Genomic DNA, 13,766 nt, shown 5'->3' with positions numbered 1-13,766 from the left:
ACAAGGGAAATAAATAAACATAAATATGGGTTGTATTTACAATGCTGTTTGTTCTTCACTGGTTGCCCTTTTCTCGTGGCAACAGGTCACAAATCTTGCTGCTGTGATGTCACACTGTGGTATTTCACCCAGTAGATATGGGAGTTTATCAAAATTGTTTTTTTTCTAATTCTTTGTTTATCTGTAATCTGAGGGAAATATGTCTCTCTAATATGGTCATACATTGGACAGGAGGTTAGGAAGTGCAGCTCAGTTTCCACCTCATTTTGTGGGCAGTGAGCACATAGCCTGTCTTCTCTTGAGAGCCATGTCTGCCTACGGCGGCTTTTCTCAATAGCAAGGCTATGCTCGCTGAGTCTGTACATAGTCAAAGCTTTCCTTAAGTTTGGGTCAGTCACAGTGGTCAGGTATTCTGCCACTGTGTACTCTCTGTTTAGGGACAAATAGCATTCTAGTTTGCTCTGTTTTTTTTGTTAATTCTTTCCAATGTGTCAAGTGATTATCTTTTTGTTTTCTCATGATTTGGTTTGGGTCTAATTGTGCTGCTGTCCTGGGGCTCTGTGGGGTGTGTTTGTGTTTGTGAACAGAGCCCCAGGACCAGCTTGCTTAGGGGACTCTTCTCCAGGTTCATCTCTCTGTAGGTGATGGCTTTGTTATGGGAGGTTTGTGAATCGCTTCCTTTTAGGTGGTTGTAGAATTGAACGTCTCTTTTCTGGATTTTGATAATTAGTGGGTATCGGCCTGATTCTGCTCTGCATTATTTGGTGTTCTACGTTGTACACTGAGGATTTCTTTCCAGAATTCTGCATGCAGAGTCTCAATTTGGTGTTTGTCCCATTTTGTGAAGTCTTGGTTGGTGAGCGGACCCCAGACCTCACAACCATAAAGGGCAATGGGCTCTATAACTGATTCATGTATTTTTAGTCAGATCCTAGTTCGTATGTCAATTTTTATGTTCCTTTTGATGGTGTAGAAGGCCCTTCTCTCTCTCTGTCCATTTCTCTACCTTCTCTCCTTACCACTCTTTCTCTCTCCCTCCAATTACATTTTTTCAATTTCATTTTAAGGGGCTTTATTGGGAAACATATGTTAACATTGCCAAAGCAAATGAAATAAACAATAAAAATGAACAGTAAACATTACTCTCACCAAAGTTCCAAAATAACAAAGACATTTCAAATGTTATATTATATGCAAATAGTTACTGCTTCTTAGCCAATGATCAGCGGGGGTTCTTCTGTTCCACAACTCGCCACGCTCCAATCAGCCGCACGCAGCGACAGACAGCTGGAAGAAACGAACACTCTCCTCGCCCACAATAACACCTCCCTCCCCTCCTCATCCCACTCTCTTCTTCTCCCCGCCGTGAGCGCCCCGGGAGGAGCCCGGCCCCGTTATACCTTTGCGTGCTCCCTTCCTTCCCCCCTCCCCTCCCGTCACTCACTGCGCGTCTTTGAGGATGCACGCAGGCACAGCGCGTCTTATCAGTCTGCCCTCCCTCCCTCCGCCATCATTCATTATTATCCCTCTTTTCCTTCCCACTAGCCTCACAGGTCGCCATAACCTGCTCGAGACTTTTACCCGTTTCCGCCGTTTGGTTTTTAACCCCACGGGTAACGTTTACCGAAGGGAGGCAGATCAGTGTGTCGGTGCCCCCTCCCTCCTCTCCTCTCTACCAGACAGAGACAGACATGCTCCACGGTGGGTGCTCGCGCTTCCCGCCTCCTTTCCCCTCCGGGAGTCGGTGAGTAGGTAACAGCGTCCATCTTCTTTCTCCGTTAGCTGCTGCATGCTGTCTTCCTGTACGGTGCTGTAGACCAACAGGAGAGAGAGAGACGTGGGCTCGCGGGGAGGTTCAATTTCCACAGCTGGTGACCTTCCACCGCTCGCACCGCCGGCTGTCTGACCAGATAATTAGTTATAGCCCTGGGGGCAAGGGGCCACACACACACACACACACACACACACACACACACACACACACACACACACACACACACACACACACACACACACACACACACACACACACACACACACACACACACACACACACACACACACACACACACACAGTGTCATATGGATTTGATTATAAGGCTAGTACTGCTAGTACTATTTTATTTTAATACAATTTAGGGAGATGTATGGATACACCTGCAGGGTTTGTCACTGATGATAACATAAAATATTGATCCTAAACACACACACACTGAATTTTGGTGCAAGGGGTGTTATTTGAGTGTTGTGAGGAGAACATTACTGTAACATATCAGATTTGTCCATTAGAGAGCGGGGGAGGGAGGGAGAGGAGAAAGAGGGGGATAGAGGGGGGGAGGGAGAGGGGGGGGGGATAGGGAGGGGGAGGGAGGGAGAGGAGAGAGGGGATGGGGTGCGGTAGAGAGGGGAAGGTAGAGGGAGAGAGAGACTCAGAGAGGGGGAGAGAGGAGAGAGGGTAGAGGACAATGAAATTGTACTGAAACAAGAGACTGAGAGATGGATTGGGGAGAAACTGTATTTTTGAGGGTCAGAGAGAGAGAGAGAGAGAGAGAGAGAGAGAGAGAGACAGAGAGAGAGAGAGAGAGAGAGAGAGAGAGAGAGAGAGAGAGAGAGAGAGAGAGAGAGAGAGAGAGAGAAAGAGAGACAGCTTGGAGTCTTAACAACATAAATGAGTTGTTCTGTTCGGGAAAATAATGGTGTTTTGGATATACGCACAAAATAAGGTCTGAGATTAACACTGGAGATCCGTTTGGTTCTATGAGATAATATCAGTCACTTTATGAATGATCTTTCTGTGCTTCAGACTTCATAAAGTATTCAGACCCCTTTTTCTTTAACTTTTAACCCCTTGACTTTTTCCATTTTCTTTAACGTTTACGTTGCAGCCTCATTCTAAGATAATAAAATAATAATAAATAAAACATCCTCATCTCCACACAACGCCCCTTAATGACAAAACGAAAACACGTTTTTAGAAATGTTTGCAAATGTATTAAAAATACAAAACTAAAAAAAACGTATTTACGTTTATTCAGAACCTTTGAGACTCGAGGGAAGGCCCTTGGTGGATTCAACTCCTCAGTAAAAGACAGTCTGCTTGGAGTTTGCCACAAGGCACCTAGAGGACTATCAGATTCTCTGGTCTGATGAAACTAAGATTAAACTCTTTGGCCTGAGTGCCAAGGGTCATGTCTGGGGGAAACCTGGCACCATCCCTACCATCCCTACGGTGAAGCATGGTGGTGGCAACATCATGCTGTGGGGATGTTTTTCAGTGGCAGGGACTGGGAGACTAGTCAGGATCGACGGAAAGATGAACGCAGCAAAGTACAGAGAGATCCTTGATGAAAACCTGTTCCAGAGCGCTCAGGACTTCAGACTGGGACGAAGGTTCACCTTCAACAACCCAAAGCACACAGCCAAGACAACGCACACAGCCAAGTCCGGCCAGAGCCTGGACTTGAACCCGATCGAACATCTCTGAAGAGCCCTGAAAATAGCTGTGCAGCGACGCTCCCCATCCAACCTGACAGAGCTTGAGAGGATCTGCAGAGAAGAATGGGAGAAACTCCCCAAATACAGGTACGCCAAGCTTGTAGCGTCATACCCAAGAAGACTGGAGGCTGTAATCGCTGCCAAAGGTGGTTCAACAAAGTACTGAGTAAGGGGTCTGAATACTTATGTAAATGTGACATTTTTCTTCTTTAAAAAACAATATACGTTTGCAAAAATGTTTTTGTTTAAACTGTTTTTGGTTATTGTGGTGTCATTATGGGATATTGTGGTGTCATTATGGGATATTGTGATATCATTATGGGATATTGTGGTGTCATTATGGTGTATTGTGGTGTCAATATGGGATATTGTGATGTCATTATGGGATATTGTGGTGTCATTATGGAATATTGTGGTGTCATTATGGGATATTGTGGTGTCATTATGGTGTATTGTGAGGTCATTATGGGATATTGTGGTGTCATTATGGTGTATTGTGGTGTCATTATGGGATATTGTGATGTCATTATGGGATATTGTGGTGTCATTATGGGATATGGTGATGTCATTATGGGATATGGTGATGTCATTATGGGATATTGTGGTGTCATTATGGTGTATTGTGATGTCATTATGGGATATTGTGGTGTCATTATGGTGTATTGTGAGGTCATTATGGGATATTGTGGTGTCATTATGGTGTATTGTGGTGTCATTATGGGATATTGTGATGTCATTATGGGATATTGTGGTGTCATTATGGGATATGGTGATGTCATTATGGGATATGGTGATGTCATTATGGGATATTGTGGTGTCATTATGGTGTATTGTGATGTCATTATGGGATATTGTGATGTCATTATGGGGCATTGTGATGTCATTATGGGGCATTGTGATGCCATTATGGGGGTATTGTGATGTCATTATGGGGCATTGTGATGTCATTATGAGGTATTGTGATGTCATTATGAGGTATTGTGATGTCATTATGGTGTATTGTGATATCATTATGGGATATTGTGGTGTCATTATGGTGTATTGTGATGTCATTATGGGGTATTGTGATGTCATTATGGGATATTGTGATGTCATTATGGGGGTATTGTGTTTAGATTGATGAGGGATTTATTAATTTTTTAATCCATTTTAGAATAAGGCTGAACTGAACAACATGTGGGAAACGTCAAGGGGTCTGAATACTTTCCGAATGTGCTGTAAATGCTTCATCACACACAGGAACGTGCACTACCTCATCACACACGGCTTTTTATTCTCAACAAGTCAGTTTGGTGGAAACGGCACATATTTTCTTGATGCAGATTTGAGAATATTTGCATGAAAATCTGTCGCCATTGGATGGAAACCTAGCAGTGGTTTATAGTACTCAAGTAAAAATACTTTGAAGTACTACTTAAGTAGTTTTTTGGGGTATCTGTACTTTACTATTTATATTTTTGACAACTTTTACTCCACTCCTAAAGAAAATATACTTTTTACTCCATACATTTTCCCTGACAAAAGTACTCGTTACATTTTTAATTCTTAGCAGGACCGTAAACTGGTCAAATTCACACACTTATCAAGAGAATGTCCCTGTTCATCCCTACTGCCTCTGATCTGGCAGACTCACTAAACACAAATGCTTCGTGTGCAAATCATGTCTGAGTGTTGGAGCCCCGTGTGTGATGAGGTAGTGCACGTTTCTGTGTGTGATACCCCGGGTATCAGTAAAATAATAAAACAAGAAAATGGTGCCGTTTGGTTTGCTGAATATTAGGAATGTGAAATGATTTATACTTTTACTTTTGATACGTAAGTATATTTCAAACCAAATACATTTAGACTTTTACTCAAGTAGAATTTTACTGGGTAACTTTCACTTTTACTTGAGTCATTTTCTATTAAGGTATCTCTACTTTTACTCAAGTATGACAATTGAGTACTTTTTCCACCACTGCTAAACTTGTGAGAGCGAGATGGAGAGGATTTAGTTAGACCAAACTAAGTCAGTGGTTAGAGGATTTAGTTAGACCAAACTAAGTCAGTAGTTAGAGGATTTAGTTAGACCAAACTAAGTCAGTGGTTAGAGGATTTAGTTAGACCAAACTTATGATGTCATAAGGTGAATGCACCAATTTGTAAGTCGCTCTGGATAAGAGAGTCTGCTAAATGACTTAAATGTAAATGTAATGTAATGTTGGAGGATTTAGTTAGACCAAACTAAGTCAGTGGTTAGAGGATTTAGTTAGACCAAACTAAGTCAGTAGTTAGAGGATTTAGTTAGACCAAACTAAGTCAGTGGTTAGAGGATTTAGTTAGACCAAACTAAGTCAGTGGTTAGAGGATTTAGTTAGACCAAACTAAGTCAGTGGTTAGAGGATTTAGTTAGACCAAACTAAGTCAGTGGTTAGAGGATTTAGTTAGACCAAACTAAGCCCATGGTTAGAGGATTTAGTTAGACCAAACTAAGTCAGTGGTTAGAGGATTTAGTTAGACCAAACTACGACAGTGGTTAGAGGATTTAGTTAGACCAAACTAAGTCAGTGGTTAGAGGATTTAGTTAGACCAAACTAAGTCAGTGGTTAGAGGATTTAGTTAGACCAAACTAAGTCAGTGGTTAGAGGATTTAGTTAGACCAAACTAAGCCCGTAGTTAGAAGATTTAGTTAGACCAAACTAAGTCAGTGGTTAGAGGATTTAGTTAGACCAAACTAAGTCAGTGGTTAGAGGATTTAGTTAGACCAAACTAAGTCAGTGGTTAGAGGATTTAGTTAGACCAAACTAAGCCCATGGTTAGAGGATTTAGTTAGACCAAACTAAGTCAGTGGTTAGAGGATTTAGTTAGACCAAACTAAGTCAGTGTTTAGAGGATTTAGTTAGACCAAACTAAGTCAGTGGTTAGAGGATTTAGTTAGACCAAACTAAGTCAGTGGTTAGAGGATTTAGTTAGACCAAACTAAGCCCATGGTTAGAGGATTTAGTTAGACCAAACTAAGTCAGTGGTTAGAGGATTTAGTTAGACCAAACTAAGCCCATGGTTAGAGGATTTAGTTAGACCAAACTAAGTCAGTGGTTAGAGGATTTAGTTAGACCAAACTAAGTCAGTGGTTAGAGGATTTAGTTAGACCAAACTAAGTCAGTGGTTAGAGGATTTAGTTAGACCAAACTAAGCCCATGGTTAGAGGATTTAGTTAGACCAAACTAAGTCAGTGGTTAGAGGATTTAGTTAGACCAAACTAAGTCAGTGGTTAGAGGATTTAGTTAGACCAAACTAAGTCAGTGGTTAGAGGATTTAGTTAGACCAAACTAAGTCAGTGGTTAGAGGATTTAGTTAGACCAAACTAAGTCAGTGGTTAGAATATTTAGTTAGACCAAACTAAGTCAGTGGTTAGAGGATTTAGTTAGACCAAACTGATTCTGGCATGTTGTTTCAGTATGTGTATTTTAAGTTATTCACTATTTAAAAAATGTATATATTTCTCTCTCTCCTTAGAGAGGTCTTCAAATGAGACCATAAAGGGTTATATCTTCTGACCAACACAACCACAGACCTCCAACCGTGTTCCCACAGTATGGTCATGTCCAGCAGTGTACACAACGATCACAGCGGTCACAACCTGTCCTCAACCACAACCACGCACGGTCACCACCCTGATCAGAGTGGTGCGGTCGCCGTGGGCGGTTGTGGTCTCACTCCGGTCCTGGACTATACGGCTGAGATGGAGCGATACCAATCCTTCGCTAACTTCTACGCTAAAACCAACGTGAATATGAACGCAGTTAACAGCATGAACTTCCCTCAGTCGGCCAAGCTCGCCCACATCACCGCTCCCATGTTCCCCGCCGGCAGGCTCGGAGTGGGCGTGGCGGGCGTGTCGCCGTGGGGTTGTCATGACAACATCAACATGAATATGAACGTCAACGCGGCGATGCTTTGGGGGCGGAAACCTCTCGTGCATCAGGCCACGCCCCTAGCGCCACCCGCAACACACCCGTCGCCCTCGACAACGCACATGCAGCCCCACCGGACCGGTCAGGGCGGAGAGGGCAAACAGCACGAAAGACATGGAGGACACACCCCCTCACAGGGACAGGAAATGCATCATCATCACGGGAATAACAACTTCCAGTCCGGCTATGCTGTCGCCAATCACATGACCAAACAGGGCCATGCCCACCAGGACATGCTCAGCAACGGAGGAGGAGGCGGAGTCAACATGTCCAACTTTCCCGCCGGAATGTTGGGGTTACCACCCGGAGTCATCGTCATGGCGATGGGGTCGCACAATAACATTTCGGACTCCTCCCACTTCCAGATGACGACCAATCATAACCAACTTCTGTCGGACTGCCACCATGTCAACCAGACAAACCCCTCACCCTGCTCTTCAACCTCGCCGGGGATGACCTCTGGGGGTCAGGGGTCAGGAGCCTCCAAGAGGAAGAGGAAGCGGTGTGGAGTGTGTGCCCCCTGCAGAAGACTGATTAACTGTGGGGTGTGTTCAGCCTGTAGAAACAGGAAGACAGGTCATCAGATCTGTAAATTCAGGAAGTGTGACGAACTGAAGAAGAAGGCTGGGATTATACAGCTAGAGGTAGGAGACACACACACACACACACACACACACACACACACACACACACACACACACACACACACACACACACACACACACACACACACACACACACAATAACACACACACACACACACACACACACACACACACACACACACACACACACACACACACACACACACACACACACACACACACACACACGTTAACACAATAACACACACACACACATTAACACAATAACACACACACACACACACACACACAACACAATACACACACACACACACACACACACACACACACACACACACACACACACACACACACACACACACACACATTAACACACACACACACACACACACACACACACACACACACACACACACACACACACACACACACACACACACACACACACACACACACACACACACACACACACACACACACACACACACACACACACACACACACACACACACACACACACATTAACACACACACACACACACACATTAACACACACACACACACACACACACACACACACACACACACACATTAACACAATAATACACACACACACACACACACACACACACACACACACACACACACACACACACACACACACACACACACACACACACACACATTAACACACACACACACACACACACACACACATGGTAATGCACACATTAACACACACACACACACAGATTCTACATTCAGATTCCCTGACGATTGTGATGGTAATGCTTTGTGGATAACTTTGGACACAGATTCTACATTCAGATTCCCTGACGATTGTGATGGTAATGCTTTGTGGATAACTTTGAACACAGATTCTACATTCAGGTCCCCTGTCCTTCTCCTGAAGTCTGCATTCACACACTCCCCCTCATGGATGTAAAAGGAATGGACCGGTGTGAGGAAGATGTTGGAGACTCCTTCCAGCTGTCCCTGCACCAATCCAATGTTTTTTTAAATGTAAATGTAAATGTAAATGCACGATGGGTAAGTGAACAAGTGCACACTTCAGGATAGGGGTAGAGAATCAGAATACAGCCTATTCCATCCCTAGCCCCTACCACGTAGGCCAGGGGTCTCAAACCCACTCGGTCCTCAACGAGGTACGGAACATTTATTTTATTTCCTCTTCGTCAAAATTTGCAAAAGATAGTTTTAGGAATTTTCGACCCTGTTGGTCACGTCATAACCGTTAGAGTAAAATCATTATCCCATGTTACTGTAGAGTCCATTTTACAGCAGATAGCCCATGTTACTGTATAGTCTATTTTACAGCAGAATGCCCATGTTACTGTAGGGTCCATTTTACAGCAGAATGCCCATGTTACTGTAGAGTCCATTTTACAGCAGAATGCCCATGTTACAGTAGAGTCCATTTTACAGCAGAATGCCCATGTTACTGTAGAGTCCATTTTACAGCAGAATGCCCATGTTACAGTAGAGTCCATTTTACAGCAGAATGCCCATGTTACTGGAGGGTCCATTTTACAGCAGAATGCCCATTTTACAGCAGAATGCCCATTTTACAGCAGAATGCCCATGTTACTGTAGAGTCCATTTTACAGCAGAATGCCCATGTTACTGTAGAGTCCATTTTACAGCAGAATGCCCATGTTACTGTAGAGTCCATTTTACAGCAGATAGCCCATGTTACTGTAGAGTCCATTTTTCAGCAGAATGACCATGTTATTGTAGAGTCCATTTTACAGCAGAATGACCATGTTACTGTAGAGTCCATTTTACAGCAGAATGCCCATGTTACTATAGAGTCCATTTTACAGCAGAATGCCCATGTTACTGTAGAGTCCATTTTACAGCAGAATGCCCATTTTACAGCAGAATGCCCATGTTACAGTAGAATGCCCATGTTACTGTAGAGTCCATTTTACAGCAGAATGCCCATGTTACTGTAGGGTCCATTTTACAGCAGAATGCCCATGTTACTGTAGAGTCCATTTTACAGCAGAATGCCCATGTTAGAGTAGAATGCCCATGTTACTGTAGAGTCCATTTTACAGCAGAATGCCCATGTTACTTTAGGGTCCATTTTACAGCAGAATGCCCATGTTACTGTAGGGTCCATTTTACAGCAGAATGCCCATGTTACTGTATAGTCTATTTTACAGCAGAATGCCCATGTTACAGTAGGGTCCATTTTACAGCAGAATGCCCATGTTACTGTATAGTCTATTTTACAGCAGAATGCCCATGTTACTGTAGAGTCCATTTTACAGCAGAATGCCCATGTTACTGTATAGTCTGTTTTACAGCAGAATGCCCATGTTACTGTAGAGTCCATTTTACAGCAGAATGCCCATGTTACTGTAGAGTCCATTTTACAGCAGAATGCCCATGTTACTGTAGGGTCCATTTTACAGCAGAATGACCATGTTACTGTAGAGTCCATTTTACAACAGAATGCCCATGTTACTGTAGGGTCCATTTTACAGCAGAATGACCATGTTACTGTAGAGTCCATTTTACAGCAGAATGCCCATGTTACTGTAGAGTCCATTTTACTGTAGAGTCCATTTTACACCAGAATGCCCATGTTACTGTAGGGTCCATTTTACAGCAGAAGACATCTCTGTAACATAAATTATATGTGTAACATAGTATAAACTCTCTCCCCCCCTCCATCTCTCTCCTTCTCTCTATTGCTATCTCTCTCCCCCTCCATCTCTCTCCTTCTCTCTATTGTTATCTCTCTCCCCCTCCATCTCTCTCCTTCTCTCTATTGCTATCTCTCTCCCCCTCCATCTCTCTCCTTCTCTCTATTGTTATCTCTCCCCTCCATCTCTCTCCTTCTCTCTATTGCTATCTCTCTCCCCCTCCATCTCTCTCCTTCTCTCTATTGTTATCTCTCTCCCCCTCCATCTCTCTCCTTCTCTCTATTGCTATCTCTCTCCCCCTCCATCTCTCTCCTTCTCTCTATTGTTATCTCTCCCCCCTCCCCTCCATCTATCTCCTTCTCTCTATTGCTGTCTCTCCTTCTCTCTATTGCTATCTCTCTCCTTCTCTCTATTGTTATCTCTCTCCCCCTCCATCTCTCTCCTTCTCTCTTGTTATCTCTCTCCCCCTCCATCTCTCTCCTTCTCTCTATTGCTATCTCTCTCCCCTCCATCTCTCTCCTTCTCTCTATTGCTATCTCTCTCCTTCTCTCTATTGCTCTCTCTCCCCCTCCCCTCCATCTCTCTCCTTCTCTCTATTGTTATCTCTCTCCCCCTCCATCTCTCTCCTTCTCTCTATTGCTATCTCTCTCCCCTCCCCTCCATCTCTCTCCTTATCTCTATTGCTATCTCTCTCCCCTCCCCTCCATCTCTCTCCTTCTCTCTATTGTTATCTCTCTCCCCTCCATCTCTCTCCTTCTCTCTATTGCTATCTCTCTCCCCCTCCATCTCTCCTTCTCTCTATTGCTATCTCTCTCCCCCTCCATCTCTCTCCTCTCTATTGCTGTCTCTCTCCCCCTCCATCTCTCGCCTTCTCTCTATTGTTATCTCTCTCTCCCCCCTCCCCTCCATCTCTCTCTCTCTCTCTCTCTCTCTCTCTCTCTCTCTCTCTCTCTCTCTCTCTCTCTCTCTCTCTCTCTCTCTCTCTCTCTCTCTCTCTCTCTCTCCCTCCCCCTCCATCTCTCTCTCTCCATCTCTCTCTCTCTCTCTCTCTCTCTCTCTCTCTCTCTCTCTCTCTCTCTCTCCCCCCCCCTCCCCTCCATCTCTCTCTCTCTCTCTCTCTCTCTCTCTCTCTCTCTCTCTCTCTCTCTCATTCTCTCTCTCTCTCTCTCTCTCTCTCTCTCTCTCTCTCTCTCTCTCTCTCTCTCTCCCCTCCATCTCTCTCTCCTCTCTCTCTTTCTGTGTTATTCAAGTCTCCCCACACTGCTCTGCCAGCTCCAATTAACTGTAATTACCAGTACGTGTGTGTGTGTCATCAATGCATGCCTGTGCGTATGTTTGTGTGTGAGCGTGTGTGTGTCATCAATGCATGCCTGTGTGTTAGCGTGTGTGTGTTAGCGTGTGTGTGTCATCAATGCATGCCCGTGTGTTAGCGTGTGTGTGTTAGCGTGTGTGTGTCATCAATGCATGCCCGTGTGTTAGCGTGTGTGTGTTAGCGTGTGTGTGTCATCAATGCATGCCCGTGTGTTAGCGTGTGTGTGTTAGCGTGTGTGTGTTAGCGTGTGTGTGTTAGCGTGTGTGTGCCACTTCAGGTTTTCAGGTCCCTTTAGGGAACCAGTTACTGTCACCAGCTGCTCTCAGTTCTGTTAGCGAGGTAAGCACCACCGCACACTACACATCACACAGTGTCTCTCTCTCACTCTCACCACACACACACACACACACACACACACCCTGCAGAGGGGTGCAGAGTGATAGTTGGTGCAAACTGATGATAATCAGTGTAGAGGAAAGGTGTGTTCACGTCAACATTAGACCTCTGAGTCCCTCTCCACACTCCCGCCACGCTGGGGGAGAGGGGGGATTTAGCCGTGCTAACCTTCTAATGTAGCATCTAATGGGAGGAGAGCTGTGGGTGACTACCCCGACGTGGGTTCATTAGCTCATTAGAATGTTCCCTTGCTGCAAGCAGAGGGATTATCTCTGTTCCTCTGCGAGAGGAGGGGAGAGAGAGAAGAGAATGAGAGAGGAGGGAGGGAGAGAGAGGAGGGAGGATTGAGGGAGAGAAGAGAATGAGAGAGGAGGGATGGAGGGAGAGAGAGAGAGAGAGAGAGAAGAGAGAGAGATGGAGGGGAGGGGGTGAGAGAGAGAGAGAGAGGAGGGAGGGAGAGAGAGGAGGGAGGATGGAGGGAGAGAGAGGAGGGAGGGAGGATGGAGGGAGAGAGGAGAATGAGAGAGGAGGGAGGGAGGGAGGGAGAGAGAGGAGGGAGGATGGAGGGAGAGAGAGGAGGGAGGATGGTGGGAGAGAGAGGAGGGAGGATGGAGGGAGAGAGGAGGGAGGGAGGATGTAGGGAGAGAGGAGAATGAGAGAGGAGGAGGAGGGAGGGAGAGAGAGGAGGGAGGATGGAGGGAGAGAGAGGAGGGAGGTTGGAGGGAGAGAGAGGAGGGAGGGAGAGGAGGATGAGATGAGAGAGAAGGAGTAATGACAGAAGGAAGGAGGGAGGAATGAGGGAGGGAAAAAGAGGGGAGTAAGGAGGAAGGGGGAGAGAGGAGGGAGGAATGATGGAGAGAGGATGGAGGTAGGGAGAGAGGGGGATGAGAGGAGGGAGAGAGGGAGGGGGGGGAGAGAGGAGGGAGGAATGATGGAGAGAGGATGGAGGTAGGGAGAGAGGGGGGATGAGAGGAGGGAGAGAAGGGGGGGGAGAGAGGAGGGAGGGGGAGAAGAAGGGGGATTAGAGAGAGAAGGATAAGAGGGGAGGGAGAGAGGAGGGAGGATTGAGTGAGAGAGAGGAAGGAGGGATGAGTGGGAGGAAGGGATGAGTGGGAGGGAGGGATGAGAGAGCGGGAGAGAGGAGGGAGGATTGAGTGAGAGGAAGGAGGGAGGGATGAGGGAGGCATTAAAGGGAGAGTGGAGGGAGAAATGGATGAGAGGGAGAGAGGAGGGGAGGAATGTATTTGTATTTATTAGGGATCCCTATTAGTTCCTGCCAAGGCAGCAGCTACTCTTCCTGGGGTTTATTATGGATCCCCGTTAGTTCCTG

General features: G+C 45.4%; 1 protein-coding gene across 3 annotated transcripts in view; it reads left to right on the top strand.

Annotated features, from left to right (window-relative positions):
• Positions 1-1,425: 1,425 nt before the first annotated feature.
• LOC124013642 overlaps positions 1,426-13,766 on the top strand; it is a 45,821-nt gene continuing 33,480 nt past the window's right edge. For 2 of the 3 annotated variants that reach the window (XR_006834906.1, XM_046327998.1), the window contains exons 1-2: positions 1,426-1,744; positions 6,991-8,092. Coding sequence is in view for 1 of the 3 variants with exons in the window: in XM_046327998.1 (XP_046183954.1) it covers positions 7,070-8,092 (1,023 nt within the window). In the remaining 2 variants the exon portion in view is untranslated. Of the gene's footprint in view, positions 1,753-6,990; positions 8,093-13,766 lie in introns of all 3 variants that reach the window. The other variant, XR_006834907.1, reaches the window with a different exon arrangement.

Source organism: Oncorhynchus gorbuscha, linkage group LG25 (assembly GCF_021184085.1).
Source record: "Oncorhynchus gorbuscha isolate QuinsamMale2020 ecotype Even-year linkage group LG25, OgorEven_v1.0, whole genome shotgun sequence".
NCBI lineage: Eukaryota > Metazoa > Chordata > Actinopteri > Salmoniformes > Salmonidae > Oncorhynchus > Oncorhynchus gorbuscha.
Note: the sequence above shows the minus strand (reverse complement) of the source record. Positions and strands in the feature narration are given on the sequence as shown.